At 44.4% G+C, this 25,373-nt stretch overlaps 2 protein-coding genes and 1 long non-coding RNA gene across 4 annotated transcripts in view; all 3 read left to right on the plus strand.

Moving 5' to 3' along the window:
- Positions 1 to 1,256, plus strand: part of LOC111975973 (disabled homolog 1-like) — a 47,783-nt gene extending 46,527 nt beyond the window's left edge. The window contains exon 12 of the mRNA XM_070447618.1: positions 1,161 to 1,256. Coding sequence (XP_070303719.1) covers positions 1,161 to 1,244 — 84 coding nt within the window. The 3' untranslated portion in view covers positions 1,245 to 1,256. The remainder of the gene's footprint in view (positions 1 to 1,160) is intronic.
- Positions 1,257 to 1,385: 129 nt separating this feature from the next.
- Positions 1,386 to 6,384, plus strand: LOC139028941 (uncharacterized). The gene is made up of 2 exons (XR_011481173.1): positions 1,386 to 3,791; positions 3,828 to 6,384. It is a non-coding gene; the product is annotated as an uncharacterized lncRNA (long non-coding RNA).
- A 2,936-nt stretch (positions 6,385 to 9,320) lies between these two features.
- LOC111975974 (FYN-binding protein 1-like) lies at positions 9,321 to 25,327 on the plus strand. 2 transcript variants are annotated; one of them, XM_024004642.2, is made up of 16 exons: positions 9,321 to 9,473; positions 9,629 to 9,727; positions 11,745 to 13,243; positions 13,365 to 13,555; positions 14,604 to 14,777; positions 14,988 to 15,378; positions 15,520 to 15,656; positions 18,627 to 18,652; positions 18,841 to 19,023; positions 19,649 to 19,808; positions 21,697 to 21,879; positions 22,903 to 22,984; positions 23,469 to 23,533; positions 24,251 to 24,287; positions 24,438 to 24,546; positions 24,669 to 25,327. In XM_024004642.2, exons 2-15 carry the CDS (start codon positions 9,719 to 9,721, stop codon positions 24,523 to 24,525), a joined length of 3,225 nt encoding a protein of 1,074 aa, XP_023860410.1. In that variant the 5' UTR covers positions 9,321 to 9,473; positions 9,629 to 9,718; the 3' UTR covers positions 24,526 to 24,546; positions 24,669 to 25,327. The 2 variants fall into 2 exon arrangements, with proteins under 2 accessions (XP_023860410.1, XP_070303720.1); XM_070447619.1 differs by having other exon boundaries at positions 9,321 to 9,727.
- Positions 25,328 to 25,373: the final 46 nt, after the last annotated feature.

The following is a 25,373-nucleotide window of genomic DNA, read 5'->3' on the forward strand; positions in this document are numbered from 1 at the left end:
GTGTCAGATAGATCATTAAGCTGTTGTTAATGTTAGCAGGTAGCTCCATACATCACTTGCTCTATAGCACCCTGTTATTATTCAGCTGATGAACTAGGGTCTTTTCTAGGGCAATTCATATTTATTATATACCTGGATTCAAGAGCGGGAGAGAAGGAGAGAAAGCGAGAGAGAATGAGAAAGTGTGAGACAGAGTGAAAGAGAGAATGACAGTGAGAGAGAGTGAATGAGAGAGAAAGAGAGGGAGGGAGAGACAGAATGATAGGTACAGAAACAGTGCAGTGAGACAGATACATAGAGAGAGCGGAATGGGAAAGCACTGGGGTCACAAACCCGACAATGGTAAAAAAAAACGGAATTGGAAACGATGCTTTCTACCATTGATTCTGTATGCCAGTCAGTCAATTCCCAAGTACTCTATCTTCTCTCTCCCCCTGCCCCCCACCCCTCTCTCTCTCTCTCTGAAAGAAGTGTGACTCAGCTGAGCCAGTGGAACTCATATTCCTGTTGTTATGGAACAAAACCTGAATTAGTGAAAGGGAAAGAAAAAGAGAGAGAGCCAGAGAGAGAGAGAAAGTAGGGCATTCTCAGCATTAGAGATGTCAGTTGAGTGCTCTCGACAGCAACAGTCAACATTACGCTTTACGCAACCTAATGAAACAGGCCTGTATAGAGAGAAGGAGAGCAAGAGAGAGAAACATCCTCCCACTCTCTCTGTGGTGAGGGAGGTGTAAAGAGCGTTTCAGGGATCAATAGAGTGCACTCTAAAAAAGTTTTTATAAGTCCTCAGTGTGTGCGTGTGTCCTTTCTCTCCTTTAGTACATTGCTGCTCTGTCCCTGCCTATAATCTCCTCTTTTCATATCCTGCTTTCAACTACAACTATTTATCTTTTTCTATATTCCCTTACTTTCTTGCTCTTCTTTCTTCCTTCTCTTCTCCTTCCTTCTCTTCTCCTTCTTTCTCTTCTCCTTCCTTCTCTTCTCTTCTCCTTCCTTCTCATCTCCTTCCTTCTCTTCTCCCTCTTTCTCTTTCTCTCCTTCCTTCCTTCCTTCCTTCCTTCCTTCCTTCCTCCTTCCTTCCTTCCTTCTTCCTTCCTTCCTTCCTTCTTCCTCTTCTTCCTCTTCCTCTCCTCTCCTCTCCTCTCCTCTCCTCTCTCCAGGCGTGTGGGTCTGGGTCTCCTTGTCCCAGTGAGACAGCAGTTTCTAGTCCAGCCCAAATCAGTCCACCTGCAACAGCTAGATAGACGCTGGCTGGGTGCTGGTAGGTATCTATCCAACCTTCCTCTCCTCCTTCTCCTCCCTCCTTCCTTGCTTTCTGTAAGCCTGCTTCTCCACACACACCTTACCTTTACTGATCTTCTGTTTCACCCTCTCTTTCTGTCTCTCTCTTTCTCTCCAACCTTCCCTTTTTCTTGTCCTCACTTATCCTGTCTGCTGCATCCTCTGATGATAGCATGGTGTGTCTGACTGCCTGTGGTTGGGTTGTGTGATTATCCAACTGCGCATGTGTGTGCTTCTGCGTCTGTGTGTGTGCTTGTTGTGTGTGTTGTGTTGTTGTGTCTGTGTTCTCTCTCCCTGTAGCCACCAGAGGTGTGTGAGTATCTCAATAAAGGATGTGTGTGTGTTTAAACTCACCATGCATGGCACGCTGCCATGATGTCATTTTGTTTGTCTCGGATGCATTTTCTACATCTTGATGTTCAATGTACACTGAGTGTAAAAAACAATAAGGACACCTGCTCTTTCCATGACATAGACTGACCAGGTGAATCCAGGTGAACGCTATGATCCCTTATTGATGTCACTTGTTAAATCCACTTCAATCAGTGTAGATGAAAGGGGAGGAGACGGGTTAAAGAAGGATTTTTAAGCCTTGAGACAATTGAGACATGGATTGTGTATGTGTGCCATTCAGAAGGCAAGTGCCTTTAAGTGCCTTTGAATGGGGTATGGTAGTAGGTGCCAGGCGCACCGGTTTGTGTCAAGAACTGCAATGCTGCTGGGTTTTTCACACTCAAAGGTTTCTTGCGTGTATCAAGAATGGTCCACCACCCAGCATCCCTGTGGAACTCTTTCGACACCTTGTGGAGTCCATGCACCAACGAATTGAGGCTGTTATGAGCGCAAAGGGGGGTTGGAACTCAATATTAGGAAGGTGTCCTTAATGTTTTGTACACTCAGTGTATATACTGTACTGTACATGATGTTATGTGATGTCAAATGTAATATGATGTCAAATGTATATGTTCTGGACTGCAGTTCAGGGTTGGAGATAGTCAGTGTTGTATTGTAGAGACTTTTCTCCTATGGCAGTGGCTTCCCTTTATCAAACACACACACACACACAGACTTGTGGTTGGCAGTAGTCCATATTGTAGTCAGTAGATTAAAAGCTGACACACTTCTTATAGTGWGGGTGTAATGATAGGTGGTGTCAGTCAGGCCCACACACAGGGAAATATGTCATGTCAGTGGTTTTGTCAGTAATACTGGGCTGCCACCACTAATAACTGGGTGATATGAATTAGCATTAGTTTATATTTAGGAAGAACCCTAAACCCAATCACTGAGGAGCCAGAGGGGGGGAGTAGAAGGAGAGAGGCCAGAGGTATGTTTGTGGTCTAATCACTCGGCCACATACTGACATACACGCAAATGTACATGTATTTGACTCACACACTCAAAGGTTCCATCTGCATACAATAGAATTCTCAAATATGGTCATTCCACTTAAGAGTCAGATATGGAAGTGCAGGACCAGTCAGCCAATCACGTGTCAGAGTGAACCTATGTAACTCCCTGCTGACAGGCTGACTGCAGTGTAATAATGTGTATGATAATAACACAGGCCTGTTCTGACTGTTGTAGTCTGTGGACATCTCCATCAAAACTGCTGTGATATGTTTCCACAGATACTCACACACTGCTGTAGGAGGAAGGCAGACAGCAGTGTGTCAGACACACACATGCACGTGCACACACACACTCCGACAGTGATAGATCCATTGTTCAAAGTTAGGATCTGACAGGCTGAGGTGGGTGGGAGAGAGAGAGAACACACACAAACGAGGGCCCAATCCCAAATGGACCCCTAAACCCTACGCCCTACGTACTTGTGGAGAGGATTTGACAGGTGTAGTAGCTTCAACTTGCCCTCTAATAAGCTAGGTGGAAGTTTCACCATATTGCTTAGACCAATAAAATCCTCTCAGATCTTCACAAGTGCATAGGGTGTAGGGTTTAGGGGTCCATTTGGGATTGGGCTACACACTCTCTATGCAACAATACCCTCAGCCTCTGCACTATGGCTGATATCTCTGTCTGCAGCAGGGTGCTACTGCCATCTGGTGTTGACAACAGGAACTGCATGTGTTGCAGCTGGAGAAAGGGTCTGTGAGTCTAGGGAGTAGCTGACCTGTGTTCAGTCCCAGTGGGTCATGCAAATACGAACATGCTAACTGTGTCTCCTCTCTGTCTGCAGGGGAAGGATCCTCTCTATGCCCAGATCAACAAAGGGAGGAAATAAAGAGACTGAACACTGGACTGACCTACCAACGCTGACCAACCAACCCCATGTGTGTGTGCACGCACGTTCTCTTTATCAGCCTTCGCCCCTGCCTTCTTTTTACCTAGTAATTTCACCTTCCCCTCATCCTTGTCTTTGCCCTTCACCTTCTTCTCCTTCTCCTCCTTGACGATGACTCTGGATGCGATGCCACCCGGCCCCTGGAGGGAGGAGAGGAGGGAGGTTCAAGCTACACACACCCTCCWGTGTGAGTTGGAGGGTGTGTGTGATGTGGAGCTGAGGGAAGGAAGGCAGTTTGTAGGGCTGTGAGGAGGAGGCAGGACTTTAGGTTTCTCAGGGAGAGCAGGTTTGGTCCCGGGCTGCTTCAGRAGCAGAACATCCTCATCCTGGAACTTTGTCCAGAGAGTCTTCTTCCTATCAGACAGAGAAAGGAGGGGAGGGGGGAGAGATGGGTTGGAAACAGGTACCTCATACCTGAAAAAGACTAAAGGATATTAATAGAATTTCAAATCACAGGTTATCATTGAGCCCACTCTACAGATGTAGGATCACCCTGTTGCAGGAGAACATTCCTTCAGTGCAGGGCATTTTAAACTTGTAGTGTATTTGAGGTTTAAAAAGGCTTCTGAAGTTTGTGATTTCCACTTTGAATTTTGACTTGATTTTTCCCTCACGAAAAATGTATCAACCTCTACAAAAATGTCATTAATTATAATCCACATAATAATTCACATTTCCTATTGCTGCAGGATTATTTTCCTGCTGTAGCAAACTGGTTCAGATTAAGATCTTACATCTGTATCTCTCTCTCTTTTCACAGTCTAATTCAACATGAGATAAAACAAACTAAGTGACCTCATCATTATTTTCAAGGTGGGGTGCACAACCCCCAAAGCATCTTCCAGACGCTCTGGCACCAAAACTGCCAATAGAAACTCATAGCAGCCTAATTCCTTTAGGTGAGAGCCTGGGGGCAATATAACTATAGGTCAGGGGCCCTGGGCTGTGTGTGTGTGTGTGTGTGTGTGTGTGTGTGTGTGTGTGTGTGTGTGTGTGTGTGTGTGTGTGTGTGTGTGTGTGTGTGTGTGTGTGTGTGTGTGTGTGTGTGTGTGTGTGTGTGTGTGTGTGTGTGTGTGTGTGTGTGTGTGTGTGTGTGTGTGTGTGTGTGTTACTCATCTCAAGCAGCAGCCTGGCATCCCCTCTTACAAAGGATGGAACACTCCGTCTACCCCCTCTACTCGTCTTTCATTCTCTCTTTCTCTCCATCAAACATTGCTAGAGACTATGCTGCCAAAGGGTGACTGGGCCAAGCGTCGTCTCCTTTCCCAACACACACACATCGGTATCAGACATGGACAGAATTAGTGTCTGTAGCAAGTGGATCCTGGTATGGACTGGTATGCTGAGATCCTTATTTCTGATTGGCCGGTTTATTGGGATCTTGACATCTGATTGACTGTTTGGGTGTTTCGCCTTTATGTGAGTGTCTGCTGGATCACTATGCAGAAACAGACTCTCTGGGAGCTGCTCACACACACAGTGTTTTTCCAAATGTCTCTTCTCAGAGGGAATGGGAAGGCTTCAAAGTGAATGGACACTGAGGCACGGATGTTGCCAACCTAACAGGCATCGCCTGGCATGAACGAACATTGCCAAACTATCGGATAGTGCCGGACTTTGGATGTATGTTGCCAAACTAACTGATTCTGTGAATGAATTGCTCATTCTCTATAATAGCTTTTGTACAATATGGATTAAAACAGACAAACGGAAATGTTTATTTTATAAGTCAATCAAGCCGCTGGAGTCAGCTCTCCTGGAGTTATACAGTCACAAGGCTTTAAGAGAGCTGATTGTCGATTTGCCAAACTAATTTTGTAAATTATAATAACAATGATCATTCTGTCCACAGACTTTTGTGCCATAAAATAGGCAGGCTTCAGTTATGCAACCAGAAGGTATCAAGCAATACCAACATGTCTGTCTGTCTAGGTTTCTGTTGCTCTCTCAACCTCTGTTGTTCTGTCTATGATCCTATAAGTGTATTTCCCTAACACAGCCCTTGTCTATACTGCAACCCTTTATTATCAATATCCATGCTTATCAACAGCCATGTTTATCAAAATCCATGCTTATCAACATCCATGTTTATCAACATCCATGTTTATCAACATCCATGTGTATCAACATCCATGTTTATCAATATCTGTTTATCAAAATATGTTTATCAAAATCCATGTTTATCAATATCTGTTCATCAAAATCCATGTTTATCAATATCCATGTTTATCAATATCCATGTGCCAATAACACGTTCCCACTGATGTACCCTGTAACCTCTTACAGTCATCCTATCACCACCTCCATGCTTCATATCATCCCTCAGTCTGAGTGATAGGACCCTTACCCATCATCACAACCCCACCAGACACTCACAGCTGGCTGTCATCAACCTCTAACCTGTCTGTCTGTGCTACTGCTAGTACTATATCAACTCTGATGCCAATGACTCCCTATTTTATGGCAAAAGTCTATGTGTAATTAGACTCATCTGGACTGACACCTTGAATAACTGTTTGGACAATAGAAAAAGACGAAGAAGAAGAAAATTAGGAAGTGGAGTAAAAGGGAAACATGCTGTTTGATTACATAATATTTCTAGACATATTTTATGCTTACCGCAGATAACGTTTTCTTAATGTAAATTGACACATTATTTTTATCTTGATGAATACGATAGCATTCTACAGTGGATTTTTAGAATACTTATTTATTTTCTGTTGATTTACGTCTCCACCATGTATTACTGTTACTATTAAACACATCCCAATGCCAGCTGGGTCTGGGTGATCAGTGTGTGTGTGTTTGTGTGTGTGTGTCTTTCACCTGCCTGAAACACATCTGTCAAGACAGGATGGCTGTAATGATGATTTAGTAGACCCTACAGTATGACATACATATGTTTCTCTAAATAGCCATATCATTATGGAAACATAACATGTATTATTAAGTTTTTACATGTCCATTTAAATCTTTGTTTCCATCTCTTATATGGCTGTGTCTTTGGAATTCAGTTGAAATACCCCTGTTCTCTACTTTGGAATGCTGACAGACTCCCCAAGTGGTGTTCCTTTTCTCTGTTTGTCTACAACAGCTATTCCCAAACTGGGGTAGGCGTACACCCAGGGGTACGCAAAATAAAATGTGATTCACATGTTTTTTTCAACATTTTCAAACAGTACATTTATATTTTCCAATGGGGCTATACATTTGGGTGAGGTTTTTTTCTCGCCTGAGTAGCCTCGTTCACTGCCAAAAATAAAATTTAACTATCTAGTGTTCAGCGAAATAACAACACAATGTCAAATACAGGTAGCCAAGTCAAATAATTAACATCCAATCACATTAACCATTACTCTCTCATGGGAAACCTTCACTCTTGCGCAGACATTTTGAAACGAAACATGACAATTAGAAAAATATACCACAGGAGTTTTTTGAGCGAGAATTAAGACAATTTTCGAGTAGTAAGACATGTATAAAAGCAACAGATACCATTAATAAGAAGGGGCTAGAAGCGTCTTATATGGTGAGCTACCGAGTGGCTAGGACAGGCAAGCCCCGTTGTAACGAAAGTCGCCGGGAGAAGGAGAAGAGGACCAAAGTGCAGCGTGGTACGTATCCTTAACTTTTAATCAAGGTGAATACACGAACAAAAACAACAAAACCACCAACGAACAGTTCTGACAGGTGCAACAAACACTAACCAGAAAATAACCACCCACAAACAAAAGTGGGAAAACAGGCTACCTAAGTATGGCTCTCAATCAGAGACAACGATAGACAGCTGCCTCTGATTGGGAACCATACCAGGCCAAACACATAGAAATAGAAAACCTAGACCTACAACATAGAATACCCACCCACATCACACCCTGACCAAACTAAAAATAGAAACATACAAAGCAATCTACGGTCAGGGCGTGACACCCGTACTGTTGTGTAGGACTTAGTGACATGGCAGGAGATGTTTTGAAACAATTACTGCTTCGRATACAAGCCAGTGAATTCTATGCGTTACAGCTGGATGAGTCAACCGATGTGGCGGGTCTGGCACAGCTCCTGGTATATGTTCATTATGTTTATGGGGGGTCAATTAAGGAAGACATCCTCTTCTGCAAACCACTGGAAACCAGGACAACATGAGAGGATATTTTTAAAGTYCTGGACAGCTTTGTGACATCAAATGGACTTTGGTGGTCAAGATGTGTCGGTATCTGTACTGATGGCGCAAAAGCCATGACAGGGAGACATAGTGGAGTGGTAACGCACGTGCAAGCAGTTGCTCCRYACYCCACTTGGGTACACTGCAGCATCCATCGAGAGGCTCTTGCTGCCAAGGGAATGCCTGACAGCTTGAAAGATGTTCTGGACACTACAGTGAAAATTGTTAACTTTGTTAAAGCAAGGCCCCTGAACTCTCGTGTATTTTCTGCATTATGSAATGATATGGGCAGCGACCATGTAATGCTTTTACAACATACAGAAGTGCGCTGGTTATCAAGGGGCAAAGTATTGACACGTTTTTTTAAATTGAGAGACGAACTTTAACTTTTCTTTACTGACCATAATTTTAACTTGTCTGGCCGCTTGCATGATGATGAGTTTCTCACACAACTGGCCTATCTGGGTGATGTTTTTTCTCGCCTGAATGATCTGAATCTAGGATTACAGGGACTTTCCGCAACTATATTCAATGTGCGGGACAAAACTGAGGCTATGATTAAGAAGTTGGAGCTCTTTTCTGTCTGCATTAACAAGGACAACACACAGGTCTTTCCATCATTGCATGATTTTTTGTGTGCAAATGAACTCAAGCTTACGGACAATGTCAAAAGTTCTGTGAAAATGTAATTTAATCAGAAGCCACTGCCAGATTTCTGGATAGTGTTGCACTCAGAGTTTTTTCCCTTGGCAAATTGCGCTGTTAAGACAGTGATGCCCTTTGCAACCATGTACCTATGTAGAGTGGATTCTCTGGCCTCACTAGCATGAAAACTAAATACAGGCACAGACTGTGTGTGGAAAATTATATAAAACCCTTTCAAGATCGGTGTTCCGTCTGTAAATTGGACAGTGCAGTTAGATTAACAAGAATTTAAGCGTTCTGCCTATATCAGATATGTCTATGTCCTGTGAAATGTTATTGTTACTTACAACCTCATGCTAATCGCATTAGCCTACGTTAGCTCAACCGTCCAGTGGGGGACCCACTGATCCTGTAGAAGTTTTAATACATGTATCATATAGTGCGTGTGTGGCAGGCTTACAATGATGGCAAAAAAACTAACATTTGAGAGTGCGCTGACCCTGGTGCTAGAGGGGGTACGCAGCTGGAGGTTGAATGTTTGAAGGGGTACGGGACTATAAAAAGTTTGGGAACCACTGGTCTAGAATATTTAATATAGCTTTAGGCAACATGGTTCTAGGACCAAATATTATGTATCACTGCCATATTAATAGGCACACACAATAGGATGTAGGCTATCACATCTGTAATTGACCTGTTTGCCCAACATGTGTCATATGAGCAAAGTGTATAGCCTACCTTGGTAAAGGAGGGGGAAACAAGTTTAATGAGCATTTCATTGTGGTTTGTCAACAATCGCGCTTCTATGGCACCACTCGCACACCTGTCAGACGGCATTCTTGTTTGATGAAAGCTGTCAGAAAGCTCATCATGCYCGTTGCGTTGAAATGCCTTGCGCTCTCGACAGACACCACGATACCCGCTGGCTGGCTGACCCGTTTAGCTGGACGGACCGTTTCTGCGATGTGAGCGTGAATAATTATATGAGAGCGAGAGAGATAATACCACCTGACTCTCTTCCGAGACCGAAACCATCCATCCCTGAAGCTAAGGAAGACATCCTGAGAGAGTGTAAAGGTATGTAGACTAGCCCAATCCTCTATTAGTTGATGACAACAGTAACATTACCGGTAGCCTCCTGGACTGTTGCCACTGGAAAAAGTTATTCAGAGTTATTGCGTTGATTGTTTTGTGTAACTGCTTGGTGTAATGACGCTACATGAAATGGCCAGAATGAGAGGCAGAAGCTGACACCTGGAGAAATACAAGAGGTGGAACAAGGCTACCCACAGCTGTCTCTCTGCCTGGTGGAATTACGCACGATGGACCAGGTAATACTTTTATCTGGTGTTATTACACTTTCAGTGCTGGTCTCTTCTCATTTTCTCTCTCCCTTGCACGCACACAGCGCCGTCCCGGTATATAGGAGACCGGGTTGGTTGTCATAGTGCATATTACTCCCAATCTACAGGGTGCTGTGTGATAATTGTAAAATTCAAATGTGTGAATTCTTTGAAAGAACTCATCCACCTGGACAATTAATGTCAGCATGACAAAACATTGAGGTGAGGGGCATTTGTGTTTCAAAGTGTTAAAGAAATGATGGTGTGGGGTGGTATATGTAGTGTGGAGAGCGATTGGACATTGGGAAGAATGTTGATGCCTTGCCGACTATAAACGATGTAGATCTGTAGCATTTCGAATGTAGCTATTCTACAAACATCTGTGAGACGTCTGGAAAATTGGCAAWCAATGTCTTAAACTGCATCTTCCCGAAGCATCATGTATACATCCGTTGGGCCGAGGTATCTGTGCTATCTGGGTTTGTTGCCTCTCTCACAAACATATATTTTCTGTCACACACCCTGTCACGCACCCTGCGTGTGCAAACACACGCATACACACAAATTTACTCAAAATGTCATATGTTGTTCTCAAGGCATAAAATGCAGAATTTTGTTGGGAATATCGTTCCATCAAAGAAAAGCGAATTCTAAGCCTCTTTATAAACTGGGTGGTTCGAACCCTGAATGCTGATTGGCTGACAGCCATGGTATATCAGATCGTATACCACGGGTAAGACAAAACATTTATTTTTACTGCTCTAATTATGTTGGTAACCAGTTTATAAACATGTTGCGTCATGCCTAAGAACAACCCTAAGCCGTGGTATATTGGAGATATACCAAACCTCCTCGGGCCTTATTGCATAAGTATACTATATTGCTTAATTTCCTGTTACAAAAGGAATAAARTAGTAGCAAACATTGTGACAACCAACCCCATACTGTGTGACAACCAACCCGTGATTTGGCTGGTTGTCACAAGTGGACAAGGTGTGTTCGATGGTAACTCCATGTTGAAATAAGACAGGAGGATAAAATGGGTCCCTATTTTAACCCAAGACCTCGGACTTCCTATTAATATTGAAAAGAGTCTTCTAAGATAGGCTGGTGATGAGAAATACACACGAGTACAAAGCGTGACAACCAACCCCAATCACCCATAATGAAGGTCGTTACCATGAATACAGTTTTAGTCCGATGGGGAGTTGGCATGATGCCCATTCTGCTTGCCTCAACATCTATTAGGTGGCTCTTCTCTCTCGTTTACTGCTGTGTGGCTTTATTGTTTAAATGTAACATTATTTAATGCAGGTAAGGGCAACACTTTTTGTAATAACTTCAGATTTGATTTAAAATATCTGTCTTTATCTGTGTGTGTGCATGCATATGGATGGATAGATGGAAGAGTCATCATGTGGTATAGCAGCCCAACTGGTGACTGGTCTGTCACGCACACACACACACACACACACACACACACACANCACACACACACACACACACACACACACACACACACACACACACACACACACACACACACACACACACACACACACACACACACACACACAGCCCAGGGCCCCTGACCTATAGTTATATTGCCCCCAGGCTCTCACCTAAAGGAATTAGGCTGCTATGAGTTTCTATTGGCAGTTTTGGTGCCAGAGCGTCTGGAAGATGCTTTGGGGGTTGTGCACCCCACCTTGAAAATAATGATGAGGTCACTTAGTTTGTTTTATCTCATGTTGAATTAGACTGTGAAAAGAGAGAGAGATACAGATGTAAGATCTTAATTTGAGCCAGTTTGCTACAGCAGGAAAATAATCCTGCAGCAACAGGAAATGTGAATTATTATGTGGATTATAATTAATGACATTTTTGTAGTGGTTGATACAAAATCAAGTCAAAATAAATTAAAAGTGGAAATTTTCAAACTTCAGAAGCCTTTTTAAACCTCAAATACACTACAAGTTTGAAATGTCCTTTCTCTGTCTGATAGGAAGAAGACTTTCTGGACTTCAAGTCCTTGAGGGCAAAGTTCCAGGATGAGGAAGTGTTGATGCTGAAGCAGCCCGGGACCAAATCTGCTCTCCCTGAGAAACCTAAAGTCCTGCCTCCTCCTCACAGCCCTACAAACTGCCTTCCTTCCCTCAGCTCCACATCACACACACCCTCCAACTCACACTCCCTACCGCATGGTGCTCGACCTTCCTTCTTCTCCTCCCTCCAGGGGCCGGGTGGCATCGCATCCAGAGTCATCGTCAAGGAGGAGAAGGAGAAGAAGGTGAAGGGCAAAGACAAGGATGAGGGAAAGGTGAAATTACTAGGTAAAAAGAAGGCAGAGGCGAAGGCTGATAAAGAGAAGGCGGATGAAAGGATGAATGGAGGGAAAGATATTGTAGAAGTAGCGGTGAGGTCGGATCTGCTGGACCAGAAACAGAAGAAAGAAGCAGACCTGGTCATGAAGAACAAGAAGGTGTCCCTGCTGTRCCCTGGGGGGTCTAAGGGGGGTAGTGTTGAGCTGGTAGACATGTCACCACCGCCCATAAACACAACAAAGAAGAAGGGTTTTCTGGGCATCGGGAAGTCAGTGAAAACAGGGAAGAAGGGGAAAGAGGGGAGAGTTGAGCTTCTTCCTTTCCCCATACTGGACATAGCCAGCCCAGGCCTGAKTGACCCTGAACCTCTCATGCCTCTAACCACCTTCGGAACCCCAGCCCCCCCTGGTGATATACCTATACGTACCGTCATTATCCCACCTTCCCCAGCAGTACACATTGTTCACTTACCCCCTGCCTCGATACCTGCCCCAGTACTAGATTCCCCCTTACCCATGGAGCTGACTCATAACCCAGTATTTACCCTGTTACCCCCCACACTGAAACCTGCATCAGCAGCTGAAGCCATTACAGTCGTTACACCACCTAACCCCATCCCAGTGATCCCTGACCCTGCTATCATTGATCACATCCCTGAAACCCTCAGTCCTAAAACCCCAGCTGAAACCATCCTAGCCCCCACCCTGCCAGTATCAGTCCACCCTACCCCTTCCCCTGTTCTGGCCCCATTCAGCCCAATACCAGCTCCCCCAGTAACCCATATACTCCCTGCTGTCCCCTCCCCACCTCCACTCTCTACCTCCACCCCACCTCCACCTGTTATCGCCACTCCATCCCCACCCCCTGACCCTACCCCCTCTCCTCTTCCTCCCCCTACACCTCCAGCTGCTGAACTTGAACCTGTGTCTGTAGTAGTGGATATTGCTGTTATAGTCGAGACCTCTGCCTCTCCACTTCCCTCTCACACCCCCCCTCCCCCAGCTGGTGACCCCTCAGTCACACCCCCGTCCCTCCAGCCTGAGAGGCCCGTGGGGGTCCAGGAACGGCCACTCTCGGCCCTGTTGGCTCTAGGACGAGCAGAAGAGATGAGTTCACCAAAAAAAAGAGGTTCAGAGATAATCTTCAATGCTCTGGAGAAAGCTAAGAGGACGCTCGCCAGGTACACAATATACCTTCAATACATACACATTAACACTATCCCCCAGTCGCTTTTGATGAAAGAGTCCGATAAATGACCATATTGTTCTTATTATGTTAATGTTAACTCCATTCCCCCCCAGCCCTCTTACGACCCCCATCCCCTCCAGACCTGTCACGCCCACCATAGAGGACCTACCCCCACCCCCCCACAACCCTAGCCCCACCCCGATGAAATCCCTACCTGAGCTCCCACCAATCGACTACGATGACCAGGCAGGGGCGGCAGCCCCTACACCCCTGATACCGGCCCTAGTCAACGGTATTGACATTAGTAAGTGTCTCTCTCCCTCTCTTTCTCTGTACCTCTCGCCCTGAGACCCCTGTTCTCTCTCTTCCTCTCTCTCTCTTTCCATCTTCTGTTCACCCTGCTTTTGTACTCTGAACATGAAGTACACAGGAGTGCAGCTCATCCCTTACACTCCAGGTAAGAAAATGGGTGTTGTTGCAAAGCTGCAGACACTAAAAAGCAGAGCAGGTAAAATACCTCTCTACCTCTCCGAGCCAGAAACAACTCTGTCCTGAGGAGGGCAGAGGGGGAGAGAGAGGAGAGGGGGAGAGTAGGGTGGATGAGGAGGAAAGGGGGAGGAAGAGAGGAGGAGAGTAGGGTGGAGTAGAGGAGGAAAGGGGGAGGAAGAGAGGAGGAGAGTAGGGTGGAGTAGAGGAGGAAAGGGGGAGGAAAAGAGGGGGAGAGTATGGCGGAGTAGAGGAGGAGAACGGGAGAGGGGGAATGTAGGGCGGAGTAGAGGAGGAAAAGGGGAGGAAGAGAGGAGGAGAGTAGGGTGGAGTAGAGGAGGAAAGGGGGAGGAAAAGAGGGGGAGAGTATGGCGGAGTAGAGGAGGAGAACGGGAGAGGGGGAATGTAGGGCGGAGTAGAGGAGGAAAAGGGGAGGAAGAGAGGAGGAGAGTAGGGTGGAGTAGAGGAGGAAAGGGGGAGGAAAAGAGGGGGAGAGTATGGCGGAGTAGAGGAGGAGAACGGGAGAGGGGGAATGTAGGGCGGAGTAGAGGAGGAGAACAGGAGTGGGGGAATGTAGGGCGGAGTAGAGGAGGAAAGGGGGAGGAAGAGAGGAGAAGAGTAGGGAGGAGTAGAGAAGGTATTTAAACTATCATTGTCACTGTGGTGTAGAGGAACAGCGTGTCTGCCATGATTGGGTGCTGCTGTCATTGTCTTCAACTTTAACAAAGCCTTTTAGAGAGGCCATTTGTGTTGACTGAAGTCTTTTCGCTTCACAGCGTTACACTACAACAACACTATAACCTACACTGTAGGTTTCACTGCTTTAGCTTTCTTAGTATTGAACCTCCCTCCCTCCCTCTCTTTAGGGCAGGCGTCTCCTATGTTGGAGGGGATAGCAGAGAAGGGGGCAAGGGACGTCCTACCAGACCTGTTTGTGGTGCCCCCTCCTCCCCCGAGAAAGCGCCTCCCAGAGGCCTCCACCCGAGGATCCCCGCCAGAGAAACCCCCCCAACTCCCCTCCGTGGACCTGACTGCTTATGGTACATCCTACCAGCATCTCCTCACACTGGACATGTTCTGTTTCTAAAGAGCTCCACAGCATTGTGTTCACAAACCACAGAAACAAACCACATTACACATAAACAAGCATATCTCACATTCCCAGACACACACGCTAAAATGGAAAGGATAGTGTATTGTTATCAGTGTGTGGTTGTTCTTGTTGAGTAACTACCTGTCTCTCTTCACAGCTGTGGAGATTCCTGTTCCTTCAGCTGATTCTGCTCTCAACGTTCCTGAGTTTGAGGATGTAGGATCGGATGTTCTGGACTTGGAAGCCCCGGAGTTCCAGCCTGCAGACTTAGTGGACTTAGAGGTGTCTAAGTGGGGGTACGGAGAATATGGTGACCCTGAGTTTGCCCCACTAAACGCAGACAACATTCCAGAGACAATGCCTCTAGAACAGGAGATTCTGGAAGAGGGTGAGGAGCTTCCGGAAGTTGAGGACCAGGGAGTTCCAGAGTTTGGAGTTGAATTCAGAGAGATTCCAGAATCAGAACCGGGGGTGYAGGTTCCCGTGGAGGTTCTTCAGGAAACTGTCCATGCCTCCCCTTTCAGCCAGAACCCCCAGCCAGCTGCAGGGTAACACAACCAGCTATCTCTTACTCTCTCTCAAACGTACCTACTTCTCAAGAACATATCCAGCTCTTGTTCTCCACTAGAATAGTGCTCTATGTCATGTTGTTGTCACTGACTGACCGTTCTCCCACCCCAACTCTCCAGAGCCCAGGCAGAAGACAGCACCTATGAAAGCTGTGGCAATGCCTATGAGGACATGCCCTCAGCCAAGCAGAAGGTCAAGGGTCAACCCACCAATAAAAAGAAAGGATCAGCGAAGAGTAAGACACAGGCACCTTACAGTAAGTTCTACTATAGAGTACAGTATATACATACTGTATGAGATGAGTAATGTAGGGTATGTAAACATTATATAAAGTGGCATTGTTTAAAGTGACTAGTGATACATTTATTACATCCAATTTTTTATTATTAAAGTGGCTAGAGATTTGAGTTAGTATGTTGGCAGATGCCACTCAACAGTCTGATGGCCTTGAGATAGAAGCTGTTTTTCAGTCTCTCGGTCCCAGCTTTGATGCACCTGTACTGACCTCACCTTCTGGATGATAACAGGGTGAACAGGCAGTCGCTCGGGTGGTTGATGTCCTTGATGATCTTTTTGGCCTTCCTGTGACATCGGGTGGTGTAGGTGTCCTGGAGGGCAGGTAGTTTACCCCCGGTGATGCGTTGTGCAGATCTCACTACCCTCTGGAGAGCCTTAAGGTTGTGGATGGAGCAGTTGCCGTACCAGGTGGTGATACAGCCCGACAGGATGCTCTCGATTGTGCATCTGTAAAAGTTTGTGAGTGTTTTCGGTGACAAGCCATATTTCTTCAGCCTCCTGAGGTTGAAGAGGCGCTGATGCGCCTTCTTCACCACGCTGTCTGTGTGGGTGGACCATTTCAGTTTGTCCGTGATGTGTACACTGAGGAACTTAAAACTTTCCACCTTCTCCACTACTGTCCCGTCGATGTGGATATGGGGGTGCTCCCTCTGCTGTTTCCTGAAGTCCACGATCATCTCCTTTGTTTTGTTGATGTTGAGTGTGAGGTTATTTTCCTGACACCACAGTCCGAAGGCCCTCACCTCCTCCCTGTAGGCCGTCTCCTCGTTGTTGGTAATCAAGCCTACCACTATGGTGTCGTCTGCAAACTTGATGATTGAGTTGGAGGCGTGCATGGCCACGCAGTCATGGGTGAACAGGGAGTACAGGAGAGGGCTGAGAACGCACCCTTGTGGGGCCCCAGTGTTGAGGATCAGCGGGGTGGAGATGTTGTTTCCTACCCTCACCACCTGGGGGCAGCCCGTCAGAAAGTCCAGGACCCAGTTGTACAGGGCGGGGTCGAGACCCATGGTCTCAAGCTTGATGACGAGTTTGAAGGGTACTATGGTGTTAAATGCTGAGCTGTAATTGATGAACAACATTCTTACATAGGTATTCCTCTTGTCCAGATGGGTTAGGGCTGTGTGCAGTGTGATTGCGTCGTCTGTGGACCTATTATGGCGGTAAGCAATTTGGAGTGGGTCTAGGGTGTCAGATAGGGTGAAGGTGATATGATCCTTGACTCTCAAAGCACTTCATGATGACGGAAGTGAGTGAAGGAAGTCGTTTAGCTCAGTTACCCTAGCTTTCTTGGGAACAGGAACAATGGTGGCCCTCTTGAAGCATGTGGGAACAGCAGACTGGGATAGGGATTGATTGAATATGTCCGTAAACACACCAGCCAGCTGGTCTGTGCATGCTCTGAGGACGCGGCTAGGGATGCCGTCTGGGCCGGCAGTCTTTCGAGGGTTAACAAGTATAAACGTTTTACTCACGTTGGCTGCGGTGAAGGAGGACCCGCAGGTTTTGGTAGCGGGACGTGTCAGTGGCACTGTATTGTCCTCAAAGCGAGCAAAGAAGTCGTTTAATTTGTCTGGGAGCATACGTCTCGTGTCTGAGCCGTTGAATTGCGACTCTACTTTGTCTCTATACTGACGCTTAGCTTGTTTGATTGCCTTGCGGAGGGAATAGCTACACTGTTTGATTTCGGTCATGTTTCTGGTCACCTTGCCATGATTAAAAGCAGTGGTTCGCGCTTTCAGTTTTGCGCGAATGCTGCCATCAATCCACGGTTTCTGGTTGGGGAAGGTTTTAATAGTCACCGTGGGTACAACATCACCGATGCACTTGCTAATAAACTCGACCACCGAATCAGCATATACATCAATGTTGTTGTCTGAGGCTCTTGAATCACAGACCTGAGCACGGGTGTTTCCTGTTTTAGTTTCTGTCTATAGGTTGYGAGCAATAAAATGGCGTTGTGGTCAGATTTGCCGAAAGGAGGGTGAGGGAGGGCTTTGTATGCGTCGCGGTATTTAGAGTAGCAATGATGCAGAATGCTGCCAGCCCGAGTCACACATTCGATATGCTGATAAAATTTAGGGAGCCTTGTTTTCAGATTAGCTTTGTTAAAATCCCCGGCTACAATAAATCAGCCTCAGGATATGTGGTTTCCAGTTTACATAGAGTCCAATGAAGTTCTTTCAGGGCCGTCGAGGTGTCTGCTTGGGGGGGATATACACGGCTGTGATTATAATCTAAGAGAATTCTCTTGGTAGATAATGCGGTCTGCATTTGATTGTAAGGAATTCTAGGTCAGGTGAACTAAAGTACTTGAGTTCCTGTATGTTGTTATGATCACACCACGACTCGTTAATCATAAGGCATACACCCCCACCATTCTTCTTACCAGAGAGATGTTTGTTTCTGTCGGCGCAATGCGTGAAGAAACCGGGTGGCTGTGCAAACTCTGACAACGTATCCCGAGTGAGCCATGTTTCCGTGAAACAGAGAATGTTACAATCTCTGATGTCTCTCTGGAAGGCAACCCTTGCTCGAATTTCGTCTGCCTTGTMGTCAAGAGACTGGACATTGGCTAGCCTCTCTGTCGGCGCCATGTTGCATCAGAAAGAACCTTAGATGCTGTCCACCATATGACACTTTCCAGCTGTGGGTATGAGAGATGAGGTCAGATGTGTGTGTGTGTGTGTGTACTGTATGTAATGTAATGTAGTCCAGGCAGTGAGGCTAATGTGTTTTTATGTCTGAGCGGCGACGTGTCTCCTTTACTCTTTTCTCCTATCACCCTTAACAGACTGACATTGCTTTCTCACTCATGATTGGATCTTATCTAGCCATAACTGCAGCCAATAAAATAAATTAACAGAAATTATGGGCTCAGATGTCATCATGTTTTCTTAACTATTTCTCTTCCTTTCATCTTTCACAGACCCATATGCTGAGACTCAGCTTCCGGTAAGGAATATTCTGAGTGTTTTGATTGGTTGATAGCTCAGTATTTGAAGGTATTTGACCCAGGTCTGTATTACACACAGTAAAGCCTGATCTATCGCTCAGGTACTTCTCTGCATCTATCCTGTGTAAATCTAATGACCCAGTAAAGATCTGGACAGACATGTCCTTCATCTTCCAATTGTTTACAGACAGAAGAAACACCCAAGACTGGCTGGTTCTTGAAGAAGCCTGCCTCGGAAACCCCAGATGAGAAACAATTGAAAAAGATAGAAAAACAACGTTTGGAGAAGGAGAAGAAAGAACAGAAAGAAAGAGAGAGGAAAGAGCAGAAAGAGAGAGAGAATAAAGAAAATGAGATGAAGAAGTTTAAGGTAAGTAACCCTAAGGGGAGGAGAGGAGAGGAGAGGAGGGTGAAATAGTACTCTCGGCAGTAGAAACCAGTGTGATTTCATTCTTTAGGATGGCAGATTATCTGAACAACATGTTAACATGGTAATAACTTCTATCACAGAGAGATGTATTTTGACTTGAGATTTACAGGGTTAACTTGAATTTTTGAGCAAGTCTCCCAATGATGTAAATTAATGATTTTGGATCTCAAATCTGAATACTAGCGATGGGAGAAGGGGCGGGACTTATCAAAAAAATATCAGTGTTGCTAGTACACACACTACATACACTGCACACTACACTAATACGCTCTGTTATACACAGATTAATACACAAGGTAATATCAACAGTAGCAGCCCCACTAGCAGTTTAAGCCATTAATGGATTAACAGACTTACATTACATTAATCACGCTCCTCTACAGTAAATACAGTATGGGCTGCTGAGAGTATATTTACCTGTGTGTGTGTGTGTGTGTGTGTGTGTGTGTGTGTGTGTGTGTGTGTGTGTGTGTGTGTGTGTGTGTGTGTGTGTGTGTGTGTGTGTGTGTGTGTGTGTGTGTGTGTGTGTGTGTGTGTGTGTGTGTGTGTGTGTGTGTGTGTGTAGATAACAGGTCAGAAGGAGGCTATATACCAGGCTACAGTGATGGTAGCGTCTAAAGGACATAAGAACGACCTGGCTGTGAAGAATGGGGACATAGTCAGCATCATACGGACCACAAACTGCCCGAAAGGAAAATGGCTGGCCAGGGACAGCACTAATACATGTAGGTTACACATCTCCCTAACCCCTGACCTCTGACCTCTACACAAATACAGATGTGCATAAAATCTGTCAAATGAATGGCTCAAAATCTGGAGTTGTTGTTTGAATATAGGTTTACATATCTATGTGTGTACATAGACGGGTACATCTCAGTTATATTTATTTTGTATTTTATTTAACTAAGCAAATCAGTTAAGAACACACTGTTATTTACAATGACGGCCTACCCCGGCCAATCCCTAACCCAGGTTATAACAGGTGCACAGTAGGAAATTCAAACTTGTAGTGTATTTGACTTTGAAAAAMGTTTCTAAAGCTTGTAATTTCCCATTTGAAATGTCAGACTTGATTTGTCCTAATGAAAAATGTATCAAACGCAACAAAAATGTCCACAAATAATAATTCACATTTCATGTTGCTTCAGGATTATTATCCTGCTGTAGAAAACTGGCTCAAATTAAGATCCTACATCTGTATATGTTATATGTACAGGACCAGTCAAAGTTTGGACACACCTACTCATTCAAGGGCTTTTCATTATTTGGACTATTTTCTACTTTGTAGAATAATAGTGAAGACATCAAAACTATGAAATAACACATATGGAATCATGTAGTAACCAAAAAAAGTGTTAAACAAATCAAAATCTATTTTAGATTTTAGATTCTTCAAAGTAGCCACCCTTTACCTTGATGACAGCTTTGCACACTCTTGGCATTCTCTTAACCAGCTTCATGAGATAGTCACCTGGAATGCATTTCAATGAACAGGTGTGCCTTGTTAAAAGTTAATTTGTGGAATTTCTTTCCTTCTTAATGCGTTTGAGCCAATCAGTTGTGTTGTGACAAGGTAGAGGTGGTTTACAGAAGATGGCACTATTTGGTAAAAGACTAAGTCCATATTATGGCAAGAACAGATCAAATAAGCAACAAGAAATTACAGTCCATCATTACTTTAAGACATGAAGGTCAGTCAATCTGGAAAATTTCAAGAACTTTGAAAGTTTRTTCAAGTGCAGTCACAAAAACCATCAAGCGCTATGATGAAACTGGCTCTCATGAGAACCAACACAGGAAAGGAAGACCCAGAGTTTCCTCTGCTGCAGAGGATAAGTTCATTAGAGTTACCAGCCTCAGAAATTGCAGCCAAAATAAAGGTTTCACGGAGTTCAAGTAACAGACACATCTCAACATCAACTGTTCAGAGGAGACCGCGTGAATCAGGCCTTCATGGTCAATTGCTGCAAAGAAACCACTAATAAAGGACACCAATAAGAAGAAGAGACTTGCTTGGGCCAAGAAACACGAGCAATGGACATTAATGTGATTTATTTAGAAGGCACTTAACCAGCATGGCTAGCACGGCATTCTGCAGCGATACGCCATCCCATTTGGTTTGAGCTTAGTGGGATTATCATGTTTTTTCAACAGGACAATGACCCAAAACACACCTCCAGGCTGTGTAAGGGCTATTTGACCAAGGAGAGTGTTGGAGTGCTGCATCAGATGACCTGGCCTCCACAATCATGTGACCTCAACCCAATTGAATTGGTTTGGAATGAGTTGGACTGCAGAGTGAAGGAAAAGCAGCCAACAAGTGCTCAGCATATGTGGGAACTCCTTCAAGACTGTTGGAAAAGCATTCCTCATGATGCTGGTTGAGAGAATGCCAAAAGTGCACAAAGCTGTCATCAAGGCAAAGGGTGGCTATTTTGAAGAATCTTTTGATTTGTTTAACACTTTTTTGGTTACTACATTTGTCCATATGTTATTTCATAGTCTTGATGTCTTCACTATTATTCTACAATGTAGAAAATAGTAAAAATTAAGAAAACCCCTTGAATGACTAAGTGTGTCCAAACTTTTGACTGGTACTGTATGTGTATGTAGATGGATACATCTCAGTGAGCGACGTGGAGCTGGACATTAAGGAGATGTTGGAAATGGGGAAGAGGGCTTCTCGGGCCATCAGCTGTAAAAACATTACCACTATGGTAGAACAGGGAGGAGAGGTGGCCAGTATGGACAGCAGGACATCCAATCACTACCCACTTCAGGAAGATACAGGCAGCTGTAAGTACTTCACTGATTACAGTCAATAATTTAGTGCACATTGTCACGAACTGGCTCGAAGTTCATAACAAAAGGCAGACAACGTGGAGACAAGGAATAACAAAATATACACTGCTCAAAAAAATAAAGGGAACACTTAAACAACACAATGTAACTCCAAGTCAATCACACTTCTGTAAAATCAAACTGTCCAGTCCAAACTGGACCGCTACCTCTGTCCTGCTGCTGGGTTGTTGCCCTCCTACGGCCTCCTCCACGTCTCCTGATGTACTGGCCTGTCTACTGGTAGCGCCTCCATGCTCTGGACACTACGCTGACAGACACAGCAAACCTTCTTGCCACAGCTCGCATTGATGTGCCATCCTGGATGAGCTGCACTACCTGAGCCACTTGTGTGGGTTGTAGACTCCGTCTCATGCTACCACTAGAGTGAAAGCACCGCCAGCATTCAAAAGTCTTGCTAATTGCCTATAATTTCCACCTTTTGTCTATTCCATTTGCACAACAGCATGTGAAATTTATTGTCAATCAGTGTTGCTTCCTAAGTGGACAGTTTGATTTCACAGAAGTGTGATTGACTTGGAGTTACATTGTGTTGTTTAAGTGTTCCCTTTATTTTTTTGAGCAGTGTATTTATTACATAAAGTAAACTAAATACAATTAACAATGGTGTGTGTAATCAGTAATCAGTAGTGTAAGTGAGTGTTTGCATGTATAAATGTGATAATGAGGGGTGTTGAAAGGTGCCAAAGCAAACAAACAAAAGTCCACAACAAAATCTATAAAGGTGTCTGCATGGAGTCTCCTCCATGAATGGGGAAGTGGTGTATTTATCCTGGGACACACCCGGCCCAGGTATGTCCCATGTCGCTGACGACCCTCCCGGCTCCGCCCACCGGCATCCTAATAASGAAAACTAGAGCAAAGAGAAAGAATACGGCAGACAGAGTGGGAGGGTCGTCACAACATGCACACATGTCATATTGTGGATCCAAATAAACTCTGTGTGTGTTCTCCTCCCAGTCACAGACGACAGTGAGGAGTGGGCACATGATGATGATGATGAACCTCTCTCCTCCCTCATTGAGGAAGAGGCCACAGAGAGGTCAGTCCATAACACAGAAATTCCAATATTGACTATTTTAACAGTGACATTTAGAAGTAGGGACTGTTAGAGTATATGGACTTTAATTGGAAAAACTTTTAACAAAGGGACATTATGGAATATGTATAGACAAGGTATATACGTGAGGTTGAGGGTGCTATGTCTGATTACAGCTGCGTCCAAAATCCATGCAGGTTTAACCTATGAATGTTCTCCATTCTCTTCTACAGAGTTGCTTTACAGCTCCCTCCAAAAAAATTTTGCAGCTATGTTCAATTGTATTCTTCATACTATAAAATAATGCCACGGAATTCTAAGCAAATATTGTCTGCTAAATTAACTAGTGTACCCCACAGCCATATGGAATAGCCAGATCAGAGCCTAACATAAGGACAACTGAGTATGCTATTCTGTTCTTCTGAAATGGGCTACATTTTCTTCAGCTTCTCGTTTTTTCTTTCTTCTCCTCTCCTTACTCGACCAGCTCTCTCTTTCCCTACTGTCTCCCTCCAAGAAGACCTGAAGAACTTGAACCTGAAGAACCGATCAGTAAGTAACGCGCTATGGGTGGATTCTGTGTCCTACACATTCCACACATTAGGTATATTGTCCTTGGGCTGGTTACCTAGACCCAAATTATCCATTGTGCATGCCGTTCTTTAATACAGATTTAGGATCTTAATTTGATCACCCTGTTGCAGGAGAACTTTCCTGTAATGCAAAAAAGGCTTCTGAAGTTTGTAATTTCCACATTGACATTTTTTGACTTGATTTTAAATTTCCCTTATGAAAAATGTATCAACCCCTACAAAAATCTCCATTAATTATAATTCACATTTCKTTTTTTTGCAGGATTATTTTAAAATCCTACATCTAATAGTCCCGAGGGTTATCCCGAGGAGTTAGTCAGCTAACTMGCCTAAATATTCTGAAATAACCTTTACTTTTTTAGAAAGATGAGCTTGAAGTTGGCATGGTCTAATTGACTCAACAACCAAGACGTATATGGAACTTAACTTACGTTTTTGATTCAATAAGAAAGCAAATTTATGGTTTATCAAAGTTAGCTGGCTAATTCATTGGTCCTAGTTTGTAGTATACCCCTCAGTAGGGTTTAATCTGGGTCCAGGAAACCAGCTCATAATGGTTGAAAGAATGTTGGAATTCATGAGTTCAATGAAAGGAATTAACTTTCTACCTTTGAATCTGACACTCAGATGACAGTGGGAAAATACCTTTAAAACATCTTTCTTGTTTCATTTCCAGGCCCTATGGACATAGAAGGACCAGAGACAGTGTACCTGTAAGTTGGATAGAAAGAAATGGCACCTTGTGTAATTTATCACAGGTTTTCTTGGCTTGGGTTGTGCATGTTATTGAGCTGTGTCACTGAGTGGGTGTGTCTTAAAGGCATTAGAGTGGGTGTGTGACAGGCATATGTGTTTCTCTCTAGGTTTAAAGAGGAAGCAGATTTGAAGCTTCCAGATATGGTGGTTCTTCCTCCTCCTGACCTGTATGCAGACATCATCAGTGACTCTTAGTAGACTACAAACTACCTACAGGTGAGAAAGTTGCTTAACTTTACAGCTCCAATAGTCACCACTGAGCAGAACCGTTGATCAGTCAATAACAAGGCTATTGATAATGCATTGATGTCTGGGTCTGTTCTCTCTTCTATGAGCAGCTGGTGAACAAAGGAAGAACGGCAAGATGGTATGTCTGTTGTCAACTGCCAGTCATCGCCATGACAATCACTCAGATGACGGAGGCTTGTAGAATCTGTCTGGACAACCTGCAATCGGATGGACTATTTCTGTTATAATATTGTTTTGGCTGGGATTCAATCTGAGCGCTCTAGTCAACAAAGCAGCCTTTTAAAGGTAACCGTGTTCAGAGATCGCATTCAAGATAAATGATGCAGTTGTCGGCAATTACCTTTTAATTCGAAATTACTGTTAAATGTCAAGGACGCTATATCGCGGTTTTGGATTGAATCTCTTGTATTGATGTCKATCCAGGGTTATGGAGGATGAGATGAAGGGCTTTATACAGAATGTTTTATAGAAAGACTATGCGACACCATACATGTATTGGTTTAGGTTCCACTGTGTCGTCCATCTTTACAAGTGTTTACGATGACTCAACACTGTATCCAGCTACTTCTGTGTCTCAAATGACACCCTATTCCCTGTGTCATACATTAAGTGACAGAGGGTTAGCCACATATGGCTCAGTCAAAAGTAGTACACTACACAGGGAATAGGATGCCTGCCATAGGAGACTTGTCTGTTTTTTATATTCCCAGTGAATTTCCCATAAAGTATTAAAGAGATGTAACATTGAGTTAAAGTCATGCTCATTTAGCCTCCAGCTCTGCTAGTTGTGATCT

The sequence above is a fragment of the Salvelinus sp. IW2-2015 genome, linkage group LG16, assembly GCF_002910315.2.
Source record: "Salvelinus sp. IW2-2015 linkage group LG16, ASM291031v2, whole genome shotgun sequence".
NCBI classification, from domain to species: Eukaryota; Metazoa; Chordata; class Actinopteri; order Salmoniformes; family Salmonidae; genus Salvelinus; species Salvelinus sp. IW2-2015.